The sequence below is a fragment of the Gopherus flavomarginatus genome, chromosome 3 (genome assembly GCF_025201925.1).
Source record: "Gopherus flavomarginatus isolate rGopFla2 chromosome 3, rGopFla2.mat.asm, whole genome shotgun sequence".
In the NCBI taxonomy this organism is placed as follows: domain Eukaryota; kingdom Metazoa; phylum Chordata; order Testudines; family Testudinidae; genus Gopherus; species Gopherus flavomarginatus.
The window spans coordinates 215055963-215082258 of NC_066619.1; the positions used below are offsets into that span (position 1 = coordinate 215055963).

The 26296-nt window shown below is 42.6% G+C and overlaps 1 protein-coding gene across 4 annotated transcripts in view; it reads left to right on the forward strand.

Moving 5' to 3' along the window:
- GALNTL6 (polypeptide N-acetylgalactosaminyltransferase like 6) overlaps nucleotides 1–26296 on the forward strand; it is a 980583-nt gene that overhangs the window by 876866 nt on the left and 77421 nt on the right. For all 4 annotated transcript variants that reach the window (XM_050945337.1, XM_050945338.1, XM_050945339.1 and 1 more), the window contains exon 8: nucleotides 23215–23332. In XM_050945337.1, the coding sequence (XP_050801294.1) occupies nucleotides 23215–23332 (118 nt within the window). The remainder of the gene's footprint in view (nucleotides 1–23214; nucleotides 23333–26296) is intronic.

Here is a 26296-nt window from a genome sequence, read left to right on the forward strand (position 1 = left end):
CAAAAATATGCAAACTTTAGCAGCTAATCAAAAAAGCAAGAGGTGTCTGCGGCCCTCAGAAGCATAGGGAAAAGTGCAGAAAGATAGAACTCCCCTCCCAAAATCCAGAAGTTAAAAAGATCTGCGTGCACCACAGCTGTTCCATAGGTGTTTGGGAATGGAACATAACAAGGGTAAAATGAGCTCCTGGAACTCAATGTTCCCCTTAGAGAGGAAGTCCTTTAGGGTCCTGAAAAAGGCTTTTGCCCTTCTGGAAGATAAAGTTTTTCCTCGGCTAACAGTCCCAAACTCCAACACCTTCCGACCCATGCAGTTGTCACTGTAGACCCTACTATACTTTCACCAATAGGAACACTAAGGATGTGGTACTGAAAAGTAAAAATGGTGATGGTGTGAGTTCCTGGAGGATTAGACTGAAGTTCCATGATCATTGTGTCGGGTAGCCTGAGCAGTTTGACTGCCTAGAAGAGTTAAACTATATGAGCTATGAAGCCAATCTGTACATCCTGCATTTATACTGTGTGATGGTTTGGTACCAAACTTAGACTGTGAAGTAACTGAGGGTCAGATTGAAGCCTTGCACGAAGTCTAAGCATTAGAAAGGGCTGGAGTTACATTCAGACTTGGTTTAAGTGTGCAGCTCTAATTGATCCTTGTATTTTACAAGAGCTATTACTACTATCTTTGCACCAGTATCAGAAAGATTTCCTTACGGTGCCCTGTTAGAAACACCTAACACATTTGGGGTTCTCTGTAAAATAATGTTCTTAACTGCTGTCTCTGAGTATCCCTTTCTTACAGAGCCCTACCTTTCAACAATTGTGCAGTCAAATTGAGGGCCACTCAGTTATAATGTAGGATTTGACCTTGATGGAGGAGACCTGGTGTGTAGCCTATAGTATACTGGTGACTGTAAAGCCAGTTCTAACAGTGATGGAAACTGGAGTTTCCTTGGCCAATTTCTTACGACACTATCATTTTCTCTTGTTGTTCTTTTTGTATCTCTTGATAGTTATAGAACCTATAAGCCCGTTTTAAAAGACCTATTATCATCCAGTCCATTTCCCTGCCAATGCTTGATTGCTCTGTACAGGATGTTTGTCAGTGCTTTTTTTTAAAGTCTAGTTTTAAATGTCCCAAGTAATGGGGCTTTCACTAATGGATTAGTTGGAAATTAATCAGGATAACAGGTTGCCCACAATTTTCCCTGCTCTTCAAACATTTGCTGAAAGAAATCTATATTTATTTTAGCTATATATTATTTGTCTAGCTAAATCACAAAAAAGATCATATTTTCTGCAAATACTACTGAATTTATATACCAATCTAGCATTGCATGGTGCTCCTGCGCAGGAACACACGTGGAGCTTTGACGTTTAATAAGCTATAAGAATTTTGTAGTATGGTTTCTTAATTGTTGTTTATGGTTCCCAACATTCCTTGCAGAGATTTCACTATGGAGGTGCTTTAGATATTCCACTACATATAGGGCAGTTATGATACAGTATATAGGTGCTATTTTTGTCATTTCTTAGACTGACATGCCTCATTTCAGTTCATTTTCATAGTAGCCTGTGCCAGAACTACCCAGCAAGCCAGAAAATTCTTGCAAACTCCTCTTCATCGTTATCTGGTCTTCAAGGGCCAGATCCATAGCATAACTCTGCTGACTTTACTTTGCTACATTAGCTTCTACCATCTGAAACGACATTTAGACTAACACAATTAACTATGTAGATGCAATTGCAATATATATATATAATGTGTGGGTGTGTGTATGTGTACACACTAGAGAGAGAGAGAGCATGAGTGTGCGTGTGTACCATCTCAAGGTCTAGTCCCAACTTCCCAAGATATTTTAGTTTGGAATCAGAATCACTATATTCTGAATTTTAGATCTATACTAGTCACTGTCACAGTGTCCTAGCAATTAAAGTTTGTAAGCAGTGACGTAGTAATCTGCTAGTTTTCCATAAGTCTCTCAGGGCTTCCCAAAATGCCTTTGGGGACCTCTGTCAATCACTATGGGTTCCCCCATCAGAATCCAAACAGTTCCGAGATGAAGGATTATTACCTTAAACCAGTATTTATAGATCTTGTTCACAGCAAACAAGCTGACAGGTATCTCCACCCAGGTGGGTTTTGATGAGCAGCAGCCAATTGAGCTGTGAATGTTCAGTGTTCAACATGAAACAACCTTGCTTTGAAATTAACATTCTACTTTATATGCATACACAAGTAATCCAATTAGATATAATGTAATTGCTGGCCATTCATCACAATAGGGATGGATAAGTGGAAACAATTCAAGTATCCTTTATTAGTATTCGTGAAGTTCAGCACCCTAAGTAAATTCTCTTTCTCGCACTAACGTACCTTTTGATCTAGGGTTATTTACTACCGGGCATGCCTAATAGCAAATAAACAAGAGGAGATAGCCAAGCTTCACACTACAGTTATATCTTACAAGTGAATTGGTTTGAACACACCATGACCTTTTAATGTTCCTTTGATTTCTATTACCATGTGAGTGAATTGGCCTGCTGGCAACCTGTGAGACAGCATCACAGTCACATTTAAAAAGTGAGCAGTTACCAATAAATAATGCAGCAGTTGTATCTCTGCCACTGTGTTATTTCCCTACACTGAGAATAGAAGATAGCTGTGGTATCTCCGCTGGTAAATTTTTACTTTCTAATGGCAACTGCTGTTTAAGATTTTCTTTTGCCATCAGAACATTTTGTTACCAGTTACTGTATATTACTATAGGGAATGACAAACTCACATCTGAATTCTAAAAATCAGACACTTGATATCACTATTTAAGTGAAGGAACAAAATAAGGTAATAGAAGCCTTTCAGAAATAGCTCAGGATCCTGAAGTTAAAACTCTCAGAGGAGTTCTTGTACATAGATCAAAATATGGATTCTGTCTCTCTCTTTTCCTGGGTTCTTAATACATGACAAATGAGCCTATGCAAGTGTAAAGAGACGTCCGTATGCCTGGCTTTCATTTTATTTTTATTATCATGGAGATGGGGGGGGGAGTGTGTGTTTGTTTCATTTCCTTTTGATTCGTTAGGAATGAGAAAGCAATTCCCCTTTTTGTGGAGTGATAAAAAGGAAAGTTCATTTCCTTTGGCTTCCACAGCAGTGCCTGCCCATCTTTACAACAACATCAAATTAAAAGCAGACACTACTATGGGACAACGAAGTGCTGATTCTCATCAGCTTTCAGCTCCTTCATCCTTTACTGTGAAGTGGATTCCAGTGTTTTTCTGTCAATTCCATTTTTGAGAAACTGCTTTCACAGCTTTTACAAGAAAATGTCATTGTGCCTCTGGTGCAGGCAAGGAGGAATCTAATTTCATTATAGTTAAGTACTTGCCTCCCCATTACCCTCCATAATAGGGTATGCCTGCTTCCCCATTACCCTCCATTATAGTGTAACATAGTATATTATAGAGCTTTAATAAATAGCAAGGATGAGGCCAAGAGCACATTTCAGGAGCCCAAATTACTTTTGGCCACATATCTGCCTCTTCACTTCATTGTGTTTGCTGCCTTTTCACAACCTAATTACAGCATTCTCTGGAAATTGCTGTCCACTGGTAACTGGATGACCACCTTTATGTAGCACAGACATGAAGCTAGGCAGGCTTTGGTCTTCATCCTTGCCACCATGTAACTGCTTCAGACTTCCATATTAATCCCCAAAGACTAGAGTAAATGAAATATTAAAATTATCTTTTAAGGCCATTCCCCTGAAGCCTGGATTAGGGCAGTAGGTGTATATAAGGAGAGTGCGGGTGCAGTTGCTGACAGTACTATGGATGGGTTGATCAAAGGAATAACATTCATCCACATCCTCTGCTCCGTGGCAGATCACAGGCCATATCATTAACTGGGTGTCTCATCTGCTTAGCAAGGTGTAAGACCCCTGTCTCCTTGAATCAGTATCACTGTGTGCATGTTCAAGGGATCCTGAAGAAAACACTAATTCCATCCAAGAGTGTGTGCCAAGCGGCAGCATTAAAAAGGATTTTTCTAAAGAAAAGGAGCAGGGTATTGTAACTGTGTGGCTACTTTTTAATAATCTTCATTATTCAAGATGATCTTAGGGGGAGGAATAAAACCCTTGTCATCGTTCTGCTTTGGTCAACTAAGTATAGACTTTACACATTTGCACCCTATAATATTCACTGTCACACATACAAAACCTTGGTTTGCAATGAGATGCTAGGTCTGAAAATGGGGGTGGGGGGGAGGTTGGTGAATATTTGAGTTTTTGTCATTGAAATCTCTTTAATGTTTGTCTTTCAGAGAATTTCTTCTAGTAGAGTATCTAGGATGGACAGTACTCTGAAAAATAATAGAGCTAAATTCCTGGCTTCACTGCCTCTCCTTTACAGTGGCTTTAACTGCCCCAAAGAATCCTTCAAGCTATCTTAAACAACCCTCTGGGAATACATCCAGCACTGGGGTCATGTAGATCTAGCTTAGGCAACATTATGCTGGCCTGTCTGCAGCACAGGGATATGCTAGGAGTAGGAGGAGGCATGGCTGGATCCCTTTGTGCTCATGTTCTTTTGGTCTATGAAGCAGCAAGGTGTATGCCATGGTGGGACAGGGTCTGGCTGGAGCATTTTATGCTCATAGTCTTTTGGTCGATGGAGAAGCCCATTGACAGATGTTGGGAGAAGACATGCCTGCCCCTGGAGCAGCCTAGAATTCTGGGGGTGAAAACACACATTTACATAAAGGTGTAAAGTCACTTTTTTGGGCTATTCTCCTTGTTCTGCATCTCCTGAGAGGCATAGCTCAGAATCTGGTCCATGTATATATCTGAAGGATAAATTCATAACATACAGTAACTCCTCACCTAAAGTCATCCAGGTTAACGTCATTATGTTGCTGATCAATTAGGGAACATGCTTGTTTAAAGTTGTGCAATGTTCCCTTCTAATGTTGTTTTGGCAGCTGCCTGCTTTGTCTACTGCTTACAGGAAGAGCAGCCCCTTGCAGCTAGCTGGTGGGTGGTTGGAACCAGGGTGGCCCGGCAGCCCCACCTATCAGCTCTCCCTATCAGCATCCTGCTCCCCTAAGTTCCCTGTGCAGCAGCTGCCCAGCAGGCTACCAATTGCAGCTGTCCCTCCCCCCCACTGCCATGTGCTACTCCTGCCCTATGTCTTGGAGCTGCTCCCTGAGACTCCTGCTTGCTGTGGGGAGGGGGAGAAAGAGGAGGGCTAATGTCAGGGTGTCCCCCTCCCCCTTGCTCCTGCACCCCACTTACCCCATCTTCCATAGAGCAGGGGGGACACACCAGGGCTCAGGACAGAGGGGGCTTGCAGAAGCTATGGTCTCAGGGGAAATGCGTATATCTCCCTCCATTCCTTCTGCCTTGTAGAGTGAGAGAGTTAACTCTTGAGGGCTCAGCCAATTACTAGCTCATCATTTAGCAGTAAGGGAAATAACGCCCCCTCTGACTCCTCTACCTCAACCAAGCTTCACAATCATCATCGCTATGTACCAGTATTAAATTGTTTGTTTAAACATATATTCTGTGTGTGTGTGTGTGTGTATATATATATATATATAATCTTTTGTCTGATGAAAAAAATTTTCCTGGAACCTAACACCCTCATTTACATTAATTCTTATGGGAAAATTGGATTCGCTTAACATTGTTTCACTTAAAGTCGCATTTTTCAGGAACATAACTACAATGTTAAGCGAGGAGTTACTGTATTACATTTGTAGTATTAGAATTTTTTTAAAGGAATAAAGTAATAATTAAGAATGACTCAATAATAAACTCTCCATGCTGATTGAACCTGTTATAATAATGAATTATTATTTATTACCTGTTATAATAATAATAAAAACGCAATTCTGGGATGCATTAACGGGTGTGTTGTAAACAAGACACGAGAAGTCATTCTTCCGCTCTACTCTGCTCTGGTTAGGCCTCAGCTGGAGTATTGTGTCCAGTTCTGGGCACTGCATTTCAAGAAAGATGTGGAGAAATTGGAGAGGGTCCAGAGAAGAGCCACAAGAATGATTAAAGGTTTTGAGAACATGACCTCTGAAGGAAGGCTGAAAGAATTGGGTTTATTTAGTTTGGAAAAGAGAAGACTGAGAGGGGACATGGTAGCAGTTTTCAGGTATCTAAAATGGTGTCATCAGGAGAAGGGAGAAAACTTGTTCACCTTAGCCTCTAATGATAGAACAAGAAGCAATGGGCTTAAACTGCAGCAAGGGAGATTTAGGTTGGACATTAGGAAAAAGTTCCTAACTGTCAGGGTAGTTAAACACTGGAATAAATTGCCTAGGGAGGTTGTGGAATCTCCATCTCTGGAGATATTTCAGAGTAGGTTAGATAAATGTCTATCAGGGATGGTCTAGACAGTATTTGGTCCTGCCATGAGGGCAGGGGACTGGACTCGATGACTTCTCAAGGTCCCTTCCAGTCCTAGAGTCTATGAATCCTCGAACATTTTATGGGAGCGAAGGAGAAGAACACTAAGCATGGAATCCTTGGGAACTGAGAAAAGTCATATGAAGCAAGCCCACTCCTAAAGCACACTCATGGCTCAGAAGTACATCAGCTGTGCATACAACAATTTTTAACAGAGAATCTCAAAATGTTTCTTTGCCTATGAAACTACTGAGAACATAAACAAAAGTAGGCCTTGGACAAGGATGATAGTTCTTTGGTTTATTCATTTACAATCTACAAAGAGGATATATATTGTAAATGGATATTAATTCTGTTGCACTACTATCCCTATATATTCTTAGTGCATTTACTTGAAAATATTGATGGAATATATTGAACTATCATTATTCCTTAGGACTTGTTAGGTGGTAGTAGAGTTACTGTACAACCTGTATGGATAACCTAGAGGATATGTAGCTGGCCTTGCTTTTCATTTGAAGATAGAAGCTTAATCTCAATTAAGATGTCAGTTTGGCACAAAGTATCACTTGTTATAGCTATAGACTCCCTTGTTAGCTAGGACAGCTTTATTCCTGTTAAAAAAACAAGATGTATACTGAGGCAGAACATTGGCCTAGCTTTAAAATTCCAGCTCAATGTACCCCTTGGGGAATAGAGAAGAGACTTGCAGTTGCACAGTGTCTCTCATTTGTGCCTCCTATTGACCTATGGAGTTCCCTTTCATAATGTAAATAATTGGATTTTTACAAAACAAAGAAGGGCAGCTTGCCAGGTTTCTGGGATTCTGTGGCTATGAAGAATGCATACACAGAATCTCTCTGCTGGCTTTCTGACCTTGAGTCAACTTTTAAAGCAAACTCTAACTTAGTTTTTCCTTCTGACAAGATGAGGAAGATTTTATCTTTTCCAAAAAGAGATGTTTAGTTTCAGACATGCCTCACACCGAACTCTTTCAAAGAGAGGCCTAAATGTAGGTTCTCAGTTTTGGACAGTGTAATATTTTGCCTTGAATGGAATTTTCTTTAATTTTCAAAGTTGATATTTTCACAGAGAACAACCCTGACAAATGATTTCCATTGATAAAAATATATATTGTAAATTAAAAAGAGCCAGGATCCAAGTTCAGGTACAGTTTTCACTTCAAGGACTATTTCTGTTTTAATGTTTATATATATATATATATATATATGCCCCATACTTTGTATTTAGATTTCTCATTGTGGTTCAACTGCAAGGTATGATTTTGTCAGGAATCTTTTACACCAACTCAAAGTATAACTTAAAAGTTTATCCACTGTGGGCTCCATGCTAGGAAAAATATACAAAGAATCCTTGTTAAAACAAGGCTTTAAAATATTTATAACTCACACCTCAAGGACTTTCTTCTCTTCTTTACACTATCTGCCTTTGGTGGAGCAGGAGGATGGACTGACATTCATATTAGATCAGTTAGAGTTTTTTGAGTTTTTGCTTTTACAGTTCCTTAAAAGTATTAATATACACACATGCATATGAATATGAGTACATATATTTAAGCTTGCTTTTTGATTGCTTTTACTGTGTGTGTGTGTGTGTGTGTGTGTGTGTACACACGTCTACATGAGTTTGTGTATATATATATATAATTAGATTTTCATTAAATTCTAATTAAAGAAACCTAAGCTTGACTTTTACACATTGCAGCAGTGTTCTACTGAATATAAGTGGTAGGTTATGTAAGAGAATTCCTGGTTTCTTAGTGTTTATAATTCCAAAGTATTTATTGAAATGCCAAAATAACCACAATATTTATTTAATGTTTACTTAAAATTAAGTACAGTGAGTGTCATATAACAGTTCACAAAGCTATCATGGGTGAAATTAATTGATGTTTTTAAAGTACTTTAATAGTCTTAGATGAAAGTCACTGTATAAATGCAGAGTTTTATCATGTTTATTCAGTTCTGTTCCTAGTGGGCAAGTTTATGCCACAACTGGCACCAATATGAGCTCATGTTGGCAGTCTTAGTACAGACGTCATCGATTACATGGGTATGGAAACTGAGCTTCCTTCGCACTCTTAGCAGTGTATCTTCCAGGTTAAGTCTGAGGCACAGTGGCAAGGGCACTATAGGAAAGTTTGTGTGGCTTCTGCCTATCCTTTCCTGATCCAGATCCTAGAGGTATCCATTCTTCAAGGCTATTATTACAGCATCTTTTCACAAGTATGAAATTCACAAATAAGAATGATTTTAGAATGAGAATTAATGGAACGCAATTATTAAATTGAAGGAGAAGGAAACAGTAATGAGGATGCATAGAAGCGTCCGAATTAGAATTAGGCAGTGCTAGGCATGACAGTAACTCCATTGTGGTTAATGGAATTACACTAGTGTAAGATCAGTGTGATGAGAATCAAACCTTTGTTTCTTACCTAATTGCATCCATGTACAGAAAGGTGATTTATATGTAATATCAAAATGGGGAGTCAGTATGGGAGGTTTTAGGCTGCTTAAATTCCTCAAAATTGCATCTTCCAACCTTGTTTATGGGACTTGGCAGCACACTGAATTTATGGCAGCTTCTTACCTTGCACAGTTGACATGCCTCGTGACAGTCTATTAACTTGTAGAATTCTTTGAGGTTTTTGTTTCCAAAACACACTCAGGAGATATAACAGAGACTGACATCATTTATGCCTTGACTTTCAGAATATATTTGTTATGTTCCACCCTGGAACTTATTGTTGTGAAACGTACAAATTGATGAAATAGAGTTCATTGGACTGAAAATTTGCTACAGGTTTAAAGGTAGAGAATATCCTTAAAATGGGCATAATGTTACAGCTGCAGCTTCAAAAAATGCATTTACTTGAATTATTGAGATGATGGTGTGAGAAAGAAGATTGCAAGGTGGTTAGACTGAGTGGAGCTATTGTCATAACATTTTTTCCCAGATCTGGACCTTAGCGTCCAAAATATGGGTGTTAGCATGAAAACCTCCAAGCTTAGTTACCAGCTTGGACCTGGTAAAGCTGCCACCAGCCAGGGATTTATACAGTGCCTAGCTCACTGTGGTCTCCCCAAAACCTTCCCTGGGGGACCCCCAGACTCAGATGCCTTGAGTCTTACAACAAAGGTGTCATAAACAGATAGCTAAGGGTTAACGTCTCTTTCACCTGGAAAGAAGTAATCTGAAACACCTGACCAGAGGACCAATCAGGAAACAGGACTTTTTCAAATCTGGGGGGAGGGAAGTTTGTGTGTGAGTCCTTTGTTCTTGGGTCTTCTGCCTATACTCTCTCGGCTATGAGGAGTGAATTTTTCTATTTCCTGCTTTCTAATCTTCTGTTTCGAAGTTGTGAGTACAAAGATGGTTTGTTGTTTTGTATTTACATGTCTATAGTTGCTGGAGTGCTTTGAATTGTATTCTTTTTGAATAAGGCTGTTTATTCAATATTCTTTTAAGCAAATGACCCTGTATTTGTCACCTTAATACAGAGAGACCATTTTTATGTATTTTTCTTTCTTTTTATATAAAGCTTTCTTTTAAGACCTGTTGGAGTTTTCTTTAGTGGGGAACTCCAGGGAATTGAGTCTGCAGCTCACCAGGGAATTGGTGGGAGGAAGAAGTCAGGGGGAAATCTGTGTGTGTTAGATTTACTAGCCTGACTTTGCCTTCCCTCTGGGTGAAGAGGGAAGTGCTTGTGTTTCCAGGACTGGAAATAGAGAGGGTGGACTCCCTCTGTTTAGATTCACGGAGTTTGCTTCTGTGTATCTCTCCAGGAACACCTGGAGGGGGGAAGGAAAAAGGTTTATTTCCCTTTGTTGTGAGACTCAAGGGATTTGGGTCTTGGGGTCCCCAGGGAAGGTTTTTGTGGGGACCAGAGTGCCCCAAAACACTCTAATTTTTTGGGTGGTGGCAGCTTTACCAGGTCCAAGCTGGTAACTAAGCTTGGAGGGTTTCATGCTAACCCCCATATTTTGGACGCTAAGGTCCAAATCTGGGACTAGGTTTATGACATGGTGGCAGAGGTGGGATAGATAGAATCCAGAAGCCAGTAGGAATATTATATTTTTCTTTTCTCTGCTAGGGGCTTTTTAGCAGAGAGGGTTTGGTTTTAAAAGGAACCAGAGATATTTTTTTTCTGCTCTCTCTGGCAGTTGTGGCTTGCGTATTAAGCAAGAAACCATTAAGAGACTATTAAGGGTCTTTTGTCACACAATAGCACTCCCATTAGGAGGCAGATACCAGCACTATACTCATGCAAATAAAGTGGTTTTTCTGGTTTACTTTACATTGAAAAAATTAGCTAGAGGAAGAAAGGGAAAAAGGCACTGTTGCTAGGCAGACCCCAGGAGGCAACAGAGAACCTGCAGTTCAGACAACAAATACCAGAGGGCACCCCAACACAAGAAAACAGGATGTCACGAAAACCAGACGCAGTACAGCTCGAAGCAATGGAAAAACAGATAGAACTGCTCACAACACAGATGGCCAGAGATGAGGCAACTCACAAACAAGAGATGGAAAGGCTAAAAAAACAAGAAGAAGCCAAAAATGCAGCCCACCACAGAAAACTATAAGAAGAAGAAGTGGCCCACAAAATGCAACAAGCAGAAGAAGAGGTAGCCTACCGCCGAGAAATGAAAAAACAACAAAAAGAAATGGAAAAAAAACAAAAAGAAAAATACATAAAAATGGTCTCTCTGTATTAAGGTGACAAATACAGGGTCATTTGCTTAAAAGAATATTAAATAAACAGCCTTATTCAAAAAGAATACAATTCAAAGCACTCCAGCAACTATAGACATGTAAATACAAAACAACAAACCATCTTTGTACTCACAACTTCGAAACAGAAGATTAGAAAGCAGGAAATAGAAAAATTCACTCCTCATAGCCGAGAGAGTACAGGCAGAAGACCCAAGAACAAAGGACTCACACACAAACTTCCCTCCCCCCAGATTTGAAAAAGTCCTGTTTCCTGATTGGTCCTCTGGTCAGGTGTTTCAGATTACTTCTTTCCAGGTGAAAGAGACGTTAACCCTTAGCTATCTGTTTATGACACGCCCCCCCCCCAATCCTTCCTTTCCGGGACCTGGTAAAGCTGCCACCAGCCAGGGATTTATACAGTGCCTAGCTCACTGTGGTCTCCCCAAAACCTTCCCTGGGGGACCTCCAGACTCAGATGCCTTGAGTCTTACAACAAAGGGAAATAACCCCCTCCCCTTGTTTCCTGGTTACTTCCTCCCAGGCTCCCCTCCCTGGACGACCCTAGGAGATTCCCTGCTTCCAGTCCTGGAAACACAAGTACCGAGAGAGCTAATCTCTCTTCCCCCTTACCCAGAGGGTATGCAAAGTCAGGCTTAGTAAATCTAACACAAAGAGATTTTCCCCCTGACTTCTTCCTCCCACCAATTCCCTGGTGAGCTGCAGACTCAGTTCCCTGGAGTCCCCACTAAAGAAAAACTCCAACAGGTCTTAAAAAGAAAGCTTTATAAAAAGAAAGAAAAATACATTAAAAATAGTCTCTGTATAAGGTGAAAATATACAAGGTCAATTGCTTAAGAAAAAAATGAATAAACAGCCTTATCCAAAAAGAATACAATTCAAAACACTCCAGCAACTACACACATGTAAATACAAAAAAACAATATAAACCTATTGTCTTACTATCTTTGTACTTACAACTTGGAAACAGAAGATTAGAAAGCTGGAGATAGAGAAATCACTCTCAGAGCCGAGAGGGTCAGACACAAGACAAAGGACAAAGAACAAAGAACTCACACCCAAAACTTCCCTCCACCCAGATTTGAAAAAGTCTTGTGTCCTGATTGGTCCTCTGGTCAGGTGTTTCAGGTTACTCCTTTCCAGGTGAAAGAGACATTAACCCTTAGCTATCTGTTTATGACAGCTATAAATAAGGAAAGACACTAGTGTGTTACAGAAACTGTTAGCTAATATAAAACTTTGTTGTTACATTTTTAAAATCATGTTACATTACTATCATATTTCCATTATCTATAATTACAAATTGTAAGTTTATAGAAGTAAGATCTCTCCTTTATAGTTTGCATCCTGAAAACTGTGTTCAGTGATGTCATAATCCAAAGTGTGACATGAGAATTTCTCCCATAGTAACGAATGGTCACAAGCGGCAGATACGGTATCCATGAATGAAACAGCCAGGAAAAATAAATAGGCCTTGACCCTGCAGAAGTGCCTGGATCCTCATTAGGGCCTCAATTCAGCAAGCACATGCTTAAACTTTGAGATCCCAGTGCAGAATTGAGACCTTAAAAAGCAGAATTCTGGGTAGTCAGTTTGGGCTTACTAGGGACTAAATAAAATGCAAGCAGAGGTGTAGCGACCGGAGGGGGCCCCGCAAAGAAGGGGGCCCGTAAAAGTGGCAAAAAAAATGTAAGGTATAATAGGTAAGTGACATTTATTGACGCTATTGCACAATCCATGTCGGTTTTACTGACAAAACCGTGAAGTCATTATGATACATCATAATGCTATTGTCTGTCGGTCAGTTTCAAATTTTAGTTGGACCCATTCAAAGAATGTGTATTTGCGTTCATAATGGCGGTCAGCGGATAAATGTTATTAATTTAGTTGTTTAGTTTTTTATCGTTTCCAACGCAGAAGTGTGCTTTGTGATGTCTAAGAGAATGTATAAGAGCGGAGCTAGTAAACGAAAGGCAGCAAAAGATGCCGAGAAGGAACTTGAGAAAATTCCAAAGTTGTCAACGTATTTTGCGCTGCAATCCAACGTACAGGTACAGGCACATGAAACGGACAGCGCTAGCAGCGATGAATCGTATCCAGAAGTATCCAGAAGTGCTTCAAGTGAGGTCGAAGGTGAATCCAGTTGTTCTACCAAACAAACTGTGACAGATATTCCAGCTGCTGCCAGGAAAGAAATATCTGAATCTGAACCACTGACTGATGATCCAGGAGATTGGCCGTCTATAATATCGGACAGGCAAGTGTGTGACATTGTTGCACGTGGCCCACCGCAGCAGAATGAAAGTTATGAATTTCCATTTAACGAGGAAAAATGGAGGTTCACAAGTACTCATTTCTATCGAACCATGGCAAATGGCGAGAAAATAAGACGTTCATGGTTAATGTACTCAGTTCAGAAAGATGCCATTTTTTGTTTCTGTTGTAAATTATTTGGCACTGGCGACATACCGCTACGTCGTGGAACATCTGCTTGGAAAGCACTGTCAAAAAGACTTCAGCAGCATGAAACAGGCAAAGGTCATCAAGACTGTATGGTGAAATGGTTTGACCTTTGGTCAGGCATAGTAAACCGTACATCTATTGACCAACTCGAATTGCAGGCTTTTCTGAAAGAAAGAGATTTCTGGAGAAATGTTGTCAAACGCATGGTTGATGTCATTATTTTCTTGTCCGAAAGAAACTTGGCATTTCGAGGAAGTAATGAAAAGCTCGGCGATCCTTCGAATGGCAACCTTGAATTGCTTGCAAAGTATGATACTGTCCTCAGCGAACTTTTACAGAGGCTTAAGAAGGCAAAGACACATGCTCAGTACCTCAGACCACAGATCCAAAACGAGCTGATTCAACTTGTTGTCAGTAACATCAAGAGGCCAACATAGCGCAGCTTAAAAAAGCAAAATATTATTCAGTTATTTTGGACTGTACTCCCGACGTGTCACATGAAGAACAGATGTCTGTGGTGTTACGCTTTGTTGAATGCAACGGTGAAGATGGTGTCAATATTCGTGAAGCGTTTGTTGGTTTTCTTAATGTTCATGATACAACTGGCGAGGGCTTATTGGAAGCGTTTCTTGAAAAGGCAAACAACTTAGGAATAGACATTGCTGACATGAGAGGCCAAGCTTATGATAACGGCGCAAATATGAGAGGAAAGAATAAAGGAGTTCAAGCCCGCATGCTAGAAATAAATGACCGTGCCTTGTATGTACCATGTGGAGCTCACACTTGGAATCTTGTGATCTCAGACGCGGCAAAGTCATCGAAATATGCCGTTGACTTTTTCGGTCTGATTAACAGAATATACGTTATCTTTTCTTCTTCACCTTCACGTTGGGATATACTTCAAGAACATATGCCAATATCTGTTAAAGGGTTATCGGACACTCGTTGGGAGTCGAGAATTGATGCTGTGAAGCCATTGCGTTATCACCTTGAAGAATTGTGCAATGCTTTGTCATCTTTGTGAGAATATGCGCTCGAAAAGAAAGATGGCAATACAGCAACAGAAGCTGGTGCGCTTTTAGACCATGTTACTACGTGGCCTTTTGTTCTGACTGTGTACACGTGGTACGATATACTATTTCGCGTCAATAAAACCAGCACATTAATTCAGTCACCAGATGTGTCAATTGATGTACTGCAGGCAGAAGTTGGTGCTACAATGAAGTTTTTGGAAGACTATCGAAATACAGGATATAACTCTGTGGTCACAAATGCACATGAAATAGCAGAGCATATGGGTATTGAGCAGGTGTTTCCAGAAACCAGGGTGCGACGTAAGAAGAGAATGTTTGATTACGAATGTTCTGATGATTCGAGTTATCTTTCTGCCGAAGAAAAATTCAAATCGCAGTTCTTTCTTGTTCTCACTGATCAGGCCATATCTTCTGTTTCGTCGCAATTTGACCAACTCGTGGAGTGGTATAAGTTGTTTGGATTTCTGTACAACGCTAACAGCCTGAAGCAGTGTCACAGAGAAAATGAACTGGAGAATCATAGCAAAAATTTTGAAAGAAAAATGGGAGACATTGATGCCAACAAACTCATAATGGAATTGAATCATTTTATTTATGTCATTGAGAAAGAGAGAGGACTTGTCACGGCAAACAATTTTTTAACGTACATATACAAGAACAGCCTTCAGGAGATATATCCGAATCTTTGCATTTGTATCAGAATTCTTCTGACCACACCAGTTACTGTCGCTGGTGCTGAAAGGAGCTTCAGCAGAATGAAACTGATCAAGAATATCCTGCGCTCAACCATGACAGATGACAGGCTTTCTGCGCTTGCAGTTATCTCAATCGAAAACAAGATTGCCAGATCTCTGGACTATGACGCATTGATTAACCAATTTGCAGAGAATAAGGCTTGAAAGAAGCGCTTTGCGTAAATACGGAATACATGTACACTGTAGGCCTATGTATACATAATATGAACCCTGTATATTGTATAAAATAAATACTGCATTCCAGTTTCTGCATTGTAAGGGGCCCCGGACATATGTTCGGAGGGGGCCACGTTCTTTGTTGCTACGGCCCTAAATGCAACTCTTAGTTATGTCTCGTGATGGGATATATTAATGCGATAGCTCAGGGGTTGGCAACCTATGGCACGCGACCTATGGCACCAAACGTGGTACACAAGCTGATTTTTGATGGCACGCGACGTGGGCTGAGTCACTCAGCCTGCTGCCGCTCTGGGGTTTCCACGGCCCGCTCCTGCCAGCCAGGGTCCCACCACCAGTCCCACTCAGCGCCTGCTGCCGGCCTGGGTGAAGGAACCCCAGGCTGGCAGCAGGCTGAGACCCCAGCTGGCAGGAGCCAGCGGCCGAAACCCCAGACCTGAGGTGCGCTGAGCCACTCAGTCATTGCTCTGGGGTTCTGGCTGCTGGCCCCTTGCCAGTCGGGGTTCCCGCCCCCCACCTCCGCCCGCAGCCCCACTCACCTTGCTTCTGGTTGGAGTTCCAACACAGGCCCCCTGCCAGACAGGGTCCAGGCCTCTGGCCCTCCTCAGCCCTACCGGCCGCCAGCTCCACTCACCTCAGCTGCTGACCTGGGGTTCCAGCCACTGACCTCCTGCCAGCTGAGGCCTGGATCTCCAGCTTTGCTCAGCCTGCTTTCTGGCCTGGAGTCCCTGCAGGCCACCCTGGGCTCTGCTCCTGGCCTTGGATCAGTGCTTTGCCACCTCCCTGCTGTGGCCCATTGTCCCCAGCCTGGGACAGTGAGGGTTGCACATGAGGCAAGTGGAGGTGCAGCTCAGCACCCCCATATTAAAATTGCTTATCTCAGACCACACTGCGTTTGACCTTGTGCCTGCCTTCTATCACCATTTTTTTTCCCCACTGAGAGTTGAAGGGAGCATTTGACAAAATGGCAGCTCCTAAGAAAGCGAAGCTAGATGTCTGATCATTTCAGCCTGCTTGGACGGACACATTTGGATTTATTGAAAAGAAGGATCATGCTATTTGTGCTTTCTGTTATGAAAGTGTTGTTTGTCACATATCAAGTGCTCGACATTTTGAAACAAAGCACGTCGAAGACTGAATCAGACAAAGCAGACAAGACTGAATCAATCAAAGAGGCAGTAGCAGCCCATGAGAAGCAAAGCAGTGTTTTTAAAAGCTTAAGTGTAAGTAAAAATCAAGCTACAGAAGGAAGTTACAAGATTGTACAGTGCATTGCAAAAAACGGAAAGCCGTTTACAGATGGGGAGTACATAAGTTTTTTTTTTAGCAGGTCAGAGATTTTGTTCAATGATTTGCCAAATAAAGATACAATCATATCTAGAATAAAAGAACTGCCCATCTCTGCCAGGACAGTGGAATGGCAGAAAACATTAAGGAAAAGCAGACGACTGCACTGAAAGACACAGCAGTGTTTAGTGTTGCAGTTGATGAGAGTGTGGATATAAACGACGTTCCACATTTGGCAGTTGTTGCAAGTTACTGTGCTTCTGATGAAATCCAAGAGGAACTTTGTTGCCTAAAACCCCTGCATGGCACAAAAAAGGGGGAAGATCTACTGGAAAGTTTTGTAAAGTTTTGTAACGAGGAGTTAACATCAGAAAAATATTTTGTGTGACAACGGATGATGCTCCTGGCATGGTCGGAAAACAGAAGGGATTTGTAAAGTTACCTGAAGATTAAATTGGCCACCCGACAGTCAAATTTCACTGTATCATCCATCAAAAAAACCTGTGTGCTAAAATTTCTAATTCAGAACTTAATAATGTGATGAATACAGTGGTGCGAATTGTGAATTTTCTTGTTGCTCCATCTGCTTTGACTCTCAGATAATTTCAGGCACTGCTAGAAGAGATGGATAGTGCTTATAACGACATTCCACTTCACAGCAACATTTGGTGGCTAAGTCGTGGAAAGGTTTTGGTGTGCTTTGTAAACTGTTTTGATGCAATCAAGGCCTTTTTGTTGGAACAAAACTACCCCGAACTGGATGATGACAAATGGCTGTGTAAGCTCATGTTTCTAACTGATATCACTGCTCACCTAAATGAACTCAACCCCTGTCTCCAGGGTGCAGGGCAAACAGTTCTGGATCTTTATGAAGCCTGGAAAGCATTTGTTGTGAAACTAGCAGTTTTTTCCAGAGATATTCAAACTTCTACTTTCTGCTACTTCCAACTCATAAAAGAGCTATCGACACATTGCACTGTCAATATTAATGAGATTGGAAAGTACATGCAAGAACTGGAATCAGAATTTTCTCACAGATTTCAAGATTTCCAGCAATTTGGCCCAATGCTTTGTTTTCTAAATAAATCTGAAACATGCAAAAGCGGCTTGGATTTGTGTGTGTTTCAGTGAATGGATGTTGAAGATTTCTAAATACAGCACATTAAAAAGCTCAGAATTGTGGACATCAAATTTTGTGGATCTGCGGAGCGCACTTGAAGCTACCGAGAGAGATCGTGGGGCCTCTATTCTGACCTGCTGGATGTCCCTGCCAGTGAAATTTAACTGTTTGAAGAAAATTGTGTTTGCAATGCTTTCAGCATTTGGATCCACATACCTGTGTGAACAGGTATTTTCACACATGAAATCTGTCCTCTGTCCCTCTTGGAGACGGTTAACAAGTGATCACTCAGAAATCTGTGTGCAGCTTAAAGTATCCAAATACGTGCCAGACATAGGAAAAGTCCTAGCTGTTGAAATCACACAACTATTTCAAATTTGATGACAATATATACCTCCAGATCAGTGGCACTGCTATGGGCACCTGCATAGCCCCACAATATGCTAACATTTTTATGGCTGACCTGGAACAACACTTCCTCAGCTCTTGTCCACTCACGCCCCTTCTCTACCTACGCTACACTGATGATATCTTCATCATCTGGACCCACAGGAAGAAGACTCTGGAAAAATTCCACCACGATTTCAACAGCTTCCACCTCACCATCAACCTCAGCCTGGACCAATCTACATGAGAGGTCCACTTCCTAGACACTATGGTGCAAATAAGTGATGGTCATGTTAACACCACCCTATACCGAAAACCCACTGACCGCTATGCCTACCTTCATGCCTCCAGCTTCCATCCTGGATGCACCACATTATCCATTGTCTACAGCCAAGCACTGAGGTACAACCACATCTGCTCCAACCCCTCCGACAGAGACCAACACCTACAAAATCTTCACCAAGCATTCTCAAAACTACGATACCCGCACGAGGAAATAAGGAAACAGATCAACAGAGCCAGACGTGTACCCAGAAGCCTCCTACTGCAAGACAAGCCCAGAAAAGAAACCAACAAGACTCCACTGGCCATCACATATAGTCCCCAGCTAAAACCCCTCCAACGCATCATCAGGGATCTAGAATCCATCCTGGACAATAATCCCTCAATTTGACAGACCTTAGGTGGCAGGCCAGTCCTTGCCCACAGACAACCCACCAACCTGAAGCATATTCTCACCAGTAACTATACACTGCACCATAGTAACTCTAACTCAGGAACCAATCCATGCAACAAACCTCGATGCCAGCTCTGCCCACATATCTACACCAGCAACACCATCACAGGACCTAACCAGTTCAGCCACACCATCACCGGTTCATTCACCTGCATGTCCACCAATGTAATATACGCCATCATATGCCAGCAATGCCCCTCTGCTATGTATATCGGCCAAACTGGACAGTCCCTACGTAAAAGGATAAATGGACACAAATCAGATATTAGGAATGGCAATATACAAAAACCTGTAGGAGAACACTTCAATCTCCCTGGACATACAATAGCAGATTTAAAGGTAGCCATCCGGCAGCAAAAAAACCTTCAGGATCAGACTTCAAAGAGAAACTGTTGAGCTTCAGTTTATCTGCAAATTTGACACCATCAGCTCAGGATTAAAAAAAGACTGTGAATGGCTAGCCAACTACAAAAGCAGTTTTTCCTCCCTTAGTGTTCACACCTCAACTGCTAGAAAAGGGCCTCATCCTCCCTGATTGAACTAACCCCGTTATCTCCAGCCTGATTCTTGCTTCCATATATAGACCTGCCTCTGGAAATTACCACTACCTGCATCCGACGAAGTAGGTATTCACCCATGAAAGCTCATGCTCCAATACGTCTGTTAGTCTATAAGGTGCCACGGGACTCTTTGCTGCTTTTACAAATCCAGACTAACGCGGCTACCCCTCTGTTACTTAATATGCAGGTTTATCTCTTAAACTTGGGCCAGTTTCCTCTGTTGGAGTCTTCAGTTTTCCAAGCATTCTTGTTGCTTGCCGCATAGGTCAGGGGAGGAGAAAAAGCCAAGCATATGGCCGCTGTGTTCTGTTTTATACGCTTAGTCTATGTCAGGCATGGGCAATAATTTTCACAGAGGGGTCACTCCACAATTTTGGTAAGAAGTCACAGGCCGCACATTTCTACTATATTAATGGAGGGGGTGCAGGGTCTGGGAGGGAGTTTGGGTGCAGGAGGAAGCTCAGGGCAGGTGCAGAGTGTTGGGGTGCAGGAAAGGGTGATGGGTGCAGGCTCTGGCTGGGAGGTGCTTACCACAGGTGGCTCCCGGCCAGCGGCACAGCAGGGATCAGGCAGGCTTTCTGCATGCTGTGGCCCCACGCCGCTCCTGGAAGCGGCTGCGGCCAGCTGCAGCTGGCACATCTCTGCATGCCCCTTGTGGGGAGAGGGTCAGAGATTCTCCGTGTATTGTCCATATCCATAAGCACCATCCTTGCAGCTCCCATTGGCTGGTTTCTGGCCAATGGGAGCTGTAAGGATGGTGCTGGGGGCGGGGGCAGTGCACGGAGCCACTTCCCTCCCCCTGCCAGGGGCACGCAGACATGGCAGCAGCAGCTGGCCGCAGCAGCTTCTGGGAGCAGTATGGGGCCAGTGTGGCTGGCAGCCTGCTGCACTGTAGGACTTTTAGCAGCCCAGACTTGGAGATCGTAAGAGGGCAGAGGAGGCCAGACAGAAATGTTAGTGATGGCAGGCTGGACAGAAATGTTAGATGGGCTGGATCCAGTCCGCGGGCCGTATTTTTCCCACCCTTGGTCTATGGAGAACACAAGTCCAGGCATGTCTGGTGGGCACCGATGAATTACGAGGCAGGGTTGAGCAATTCTCCTAATGTGGCCTTGTGCAAGTGAGCCACTGAATTGTAACTCCCTTGCTGGAGAATGGCTGTTGGTGATGGTTCAACACCCACCCAGGCGTTGATTATCACCCTGGTTATTGTCTTTGGGAGCTAGTCTCTGGGCACTTCCCAAACCCACAGCATATTTTAGTGACAATCATACAACACAATTCTCGTAACTTCATATGCATTCATGATATACATATTTAGATGGAACAGTGGGTTTCAGCAGATCGCTCCCTTGGGGTGTATTGTATCACAATTACTCCCAGAAGAGATGGAAGATAAAAGAAAACCTAATGCATGATGTTAGGGATCTCCTGCAAAGATGCCCACATTGCTTAATGTGCTAACTAATTTAGCTATCTAGATGTTTATACCAAGCCCATCACCACATATGAACACTGTCCACCCAGGGGTCATGATTGGAGTCAGTAAGAGGAAACCATACCTATTGGCTTAAGCTCCAGGAATTAAAGTGGAAGGGAAAAAAATTGTCTGGACTATCACTTCAGCCCTCTAATGACTGAGTGTGCATGGTTGCCCTTCTTCTGTTTCCTAAGAAGCTACTCTTATAGAGTTTGTTGTCTTGCTCCTGAGGAATTAGAAAGGCTTGCAGTCCACAGCCCTGCCTCACTATGTTCTGTGAAAATCTGTTCAAGGGGGAAGTGGGGAAGCCAGGCTGGAATTAATCTCATGCATTTATGTAACCAGTAGGGTTTCTGCTTCCTGTCCACCAGGTGTCTGCCAGTTTTAAAAAAATCCCATCAAACACTGATGCATATGGACTATATCTGTTTGAAATTTTTCATTAAACATTTAATTTAAATAGCTTTATTCTACAGACAAATGTAGTTTCATAGCTGACAGTCCTGCCTGAAAAATTTCGGTTGACAAGAGATTCTCTTTTCTTTGGTCCAATACCGCCACCTTTAACCATCTGAGTAACCCTACTGACTACAAAAGGGACTTTTCATATCAGTAAGGGCTGTGGGATCAGGGTCTTTTGTCTTCACATTCTGGAGACAATTTGGAGCTCATTCTATAGCAGTTGCTTGCTGAATGGGGCACACACTGTACCAAGTGATCATGTTCTAACTGCTACATTGCTGGTCCCAATCCAGTGAAAACTAGAGAGCTGTCCTTATCGGGCCTCTAATGAAATCTTTTTGCAAGGCAGCAAATATCACGATATGCTGTGGAGTAATGATCAGAGAGCAAATGGCATGAAATATTGATTTTTAAAAAGTAAATGCCAAAAATTATGCTGTTCTCTCTTAGTACTTTCCTAATTATAATAATGTTGTGAACTTTAATGAACCAGCATCTATGAAACAAGCAGGTTTTATCCTATGTTATAGTTGTAAAGTCTGTGTATAAGCTCCTGTTGCACAGTATCATTTGTACAGTAAATGCCTGCCAATTATTTCCCAACTTGAAGTCTCTAATTAGACAAATGAAATCTGATTAGCTTCTTTGAATCATGGGGGGCAGGGGGAAGGGTGCTGCCCTTTTCACTGTGTCCAGAGGAATGGTCATCAAAGCCACTTGAATAAAAACACTAAAGAGCCTGTGTGCCCCCACGCCCCCCCAGGGATTTCTGAGGCTTCGTTTCACATGCTAGTAAAGATAGAGTTATAAGCTTCCTTCGTGCAAGTTCCCCTTTGTAAGTGAACATGGATTGTTTTGAACCTGAAGTCACAAGGGACTTGTTGTAATTAGAATTACTTTTGGTTGGAGTCGAAAATGTATTATAATAGTGAAAAACCCAGAGGAAAGTTTCTAATAGGATTTCACTAGATTTATTCATTTGTGGGAAAAGCAGTCAATATGAGGTACAAAATGTCAATAAAAGTAAAAAGCCCATTCATATTCATATTATGTTATAGGATGTGGCTTCACCAGCTAACTATTGAATCTTTTTTTCAAAATGAGCTACTAACTACTTTGAAAAATGTGTTGTCTGGGGAAATACCTTACTTTTTGTCTTTTAAAAAAGAGGGCTTCCCACTACAACTTCTTATAATTTACAGAATTAATACACAATGTAATTTAATCTTAAGAATTAAACACTACACAAAAAACAAACTGATTATCGGAAGCATGCTATATTTTTCTTCATAAAATAGTTCTCAACTGCAGCAGTATCTGAGCATCATAGGATAAAGTAGCTCTAAATGATGATTTCTGAGAGATTAGTCACTAAACTTTGATCTAGGATCCACCTTTCTCCAGCAATTTAAAACAACCTGACATCTATCCCCACCCCACCACCCTCCCACACACACAAACATATACTGACAATTGCTAGCAGCCTCATCATTATCTGTCAATGTACATTGTTGATCTCAATTTTTAAAGCATGACATGATGGTGCCTGTCATTTACACTTTGTTTTAATTATTCCTCAGGTCTCCTGTTATGGCTGGAGGTCTGTTTGCTGTTGACCGAGAGTGGTTTTGGGAGCTGGGTGGCTATGATCCAGGCTTAGAAATATGGGGAGGAGAGCAGTATGAAATCTCCTTTAAGGTAAGTCATCAAGTCACTTCTGTTTAAGCTTATTCTGTTTGGTATGACTCTAAAGGTTTGGGTTTTAGTTATCTGAACCCAGATTTGCTATGTGCTTTATCATCATCATGTTGCCTTTGTTCATACTGTGTGTTACTCCATAGTCAGATCTCATTCTCTACAATATTCCTTTGTTTTATAAGGAGTTTCCACTACTTTCAGTGGAAAATGCATGCAATAGATCCCTGAGGCCATACAAAAGTCAAATAATTGCATATTTCAGGCCAGATTTTCAATATCTCATGATCCGCTACTTGCATATTTGCTTTTGCATATGCCTAGCTTATGTGCACACATTTTTTTGTGCGCGTAAGTTGCTTATTTGTGCATGTCTAGTTGGCAGCCATATTAACTTCCACAAGCACATCAGTTACCTGCATATATTAAGTAAGTGTATGCAAATGTACCTAATTTAGAAAATTTAATACATTATGTTCAAAGATAAGGTACCCAAGGAATTAAATACTTTGCCTTTTAGCCTCTTCACCATAATAACTTTCTACTTGCAGCTAGAGTTTCAGGAAATAGTCAAATGACATATCAACATTACAGGTTTTAGAGTGGTAGTCGTGCTAGTCTATATCAGCAAAAACAACAAGGAGTCCTTGTGGCACCTTAGAGACTAACAAATGTATTTGGGCATAAGCTTTCGTGGGCTAAAACCCACTTCATCAGGTGCATGGAGTGGAAAATACAGTAGAGAGTAAAAATACACTGCATATGAAAAGATGGGAGTTGCCTTACCAAGTTGGAGAGGTCAGTGCTAACGAACCAATTCAATTAAGGTGGAAGTGGGCTATTCTTCTTCGAGTGCTGTTCCTGTGGGTGCTCCACTGTAGGTGACGGTGCGTCCCAGCGCTGTCGATCGGAGATTTTCGGTAGCAGTGCCTGGTTGGGGCGCACGCACCCAGATGGTATCTCCCATCTAGTTGGAATCTTCCTGAATGCGTGCGCCCCACACTCTCCTCAGTTCCTTCTCAACCATCCTCAGCTGAAGACGGGACTTGGGGCAGTGCTGCCTTCTCTTCCCTGGTCTCTATAGGAAACAGTAACAAAGAACATAGGAATAATTATTAATTACTTCCCAGTTGTTTCCCTTCCTTTAGTATAGTTACATAGTTACTTACTTAGTTAACAAAAAACAAAAAAAAAACCTCAGGCTTGTCTCCCATTGAGACACTCTTCTCTAACTCATAATGCCAGGACATTCAGGTTTCAAAAGATGCATCTCCTGTCAGGACTCCATGCCATGCTCAGATGGCCACTCACATTGTGTGAAGTGCCTCGGGGACACCCACATCCCAGCGAAGTGCCTTCGCTGTGCGAGCCTCAAGTCGAGAGCTCGTCTTGACAGGGATCTGCGCCTCAAGATCATCATGATGGAAAAATCCCTGCAGCCGCTGTCGGAGAAAGGAAAGGTAGAACCTGCTCTCACACGCTCTCCAGCCAGATCGGACCTGGTGGGAAGCATTGCTTCACCTTCCCTGGAGCGGAGGCAAGAAGGTAAGCAGTCTCTCAAACGAGACGCTAACAAGGGTAGGGGGTCTCCAGCGAGATCCCTACCCCCTGTGCTGACAGCCTGAAAGACAGCTGTTTCAGCCTCTCCTAATGCCTCAGCAACCGCTCTGACAGAGCTTAGAGGCAGGGACCAGACCTCCCGCACGGGGAAGGCACCTGTTGATTCGGTCCCCTCAGCACCGCAAACGACTGCGGCACGGACAACTCACTCCTCTTTGGCACCGAGAGGGGCTACAGCACTGGCACCACGTTCCTCCTCGGCACCGGCAACGGCCGCGGTGCCGGCAGAGCGTTCAGCTCCGACACCCAAAACGGCCGCGGCACTTACAGCCTGGTCAGTTTCAGTGCTAAAAGCGGCCGTGTTCTCGCCAGCGCGCTTTGCCTCAGCGACGAAAATAACTGCAGTGCTGACAGCGCGATCAGCCTCGGCACCGCGAAGAGGGTCGGCACCCAGCCACTCGTCTGCCCGCGCACCAGCAGCAGACCCCCTGCAGGGCACCTCTTGGCAAAACACAGCAGGACACTCTCTGCCACTCTCTCCTACTAAAGAACTAGAGCAGAGAGCAGGCTTAGATCAGCCTAGAGAGCAGGAACAACAGCCTCTCAGTCAAAGTGACCTTCTAGTGCCTCCTGAGCCTCACTCTCTGCTCCTAGACACAGAGGACTCCTTTCTTGACCTGCCACTTTCTCCACCTGAACTGGCTTTCACCGACGGTGACCCTGAGCTACAGCAGCAAGCGGAGTTCTCCCCTCCTGCTTCTCCTCCACAGGCACCTTTACCGCCTCAGGTCACGGCTCAAGCCCAACAGCCTCAGTTTCCCTATGTTGCCCCCCCGTGGGCAATGCCTGGGTTCTCTTACCCCATGCCTTGGCCTCAGTGGTACCCGTGGCAGAATCCTCCTACCAATCATCTTCCTTTGCTGCCTCAATCTCCTGTTCCATCCACTTCCAGGGTGCCTTAGCCCCCTCCAGAGTCTGCACCATATCCTGACTCGCCTAACCCTAACTCTCCATTAGCCTCAGATGAAGCCATCCTACCTCCACCTCCATAGTCGGTGGACGACTGCAAACAATTTCAAGAACTTTTCAGGAGAGTTGCACTCAGTCAGGATATCCCCTTAGAAGAGGTTCAGGAGAATCAGCACAAACTCCTCAAAATTCTTCAACCGTCTGTGCCCTCGAAAATCGCACTCCCTATAAATGAAGCACTTATGGAGCCAGCTGACACCCTCTGGCAAACCCCAGCTTCTCTAGTACCAACTTGTAAGAAGATCGAATGTAAATACTACGTTCCTGCAAAGGACGCAGACTTCCTATTTTCTCATCCACCACCGAACTCTCTTGTCATTGATGCAGTTACACAGCGAACTAAACAGTCACAATATTGACCAACCCCACAAGACAAGG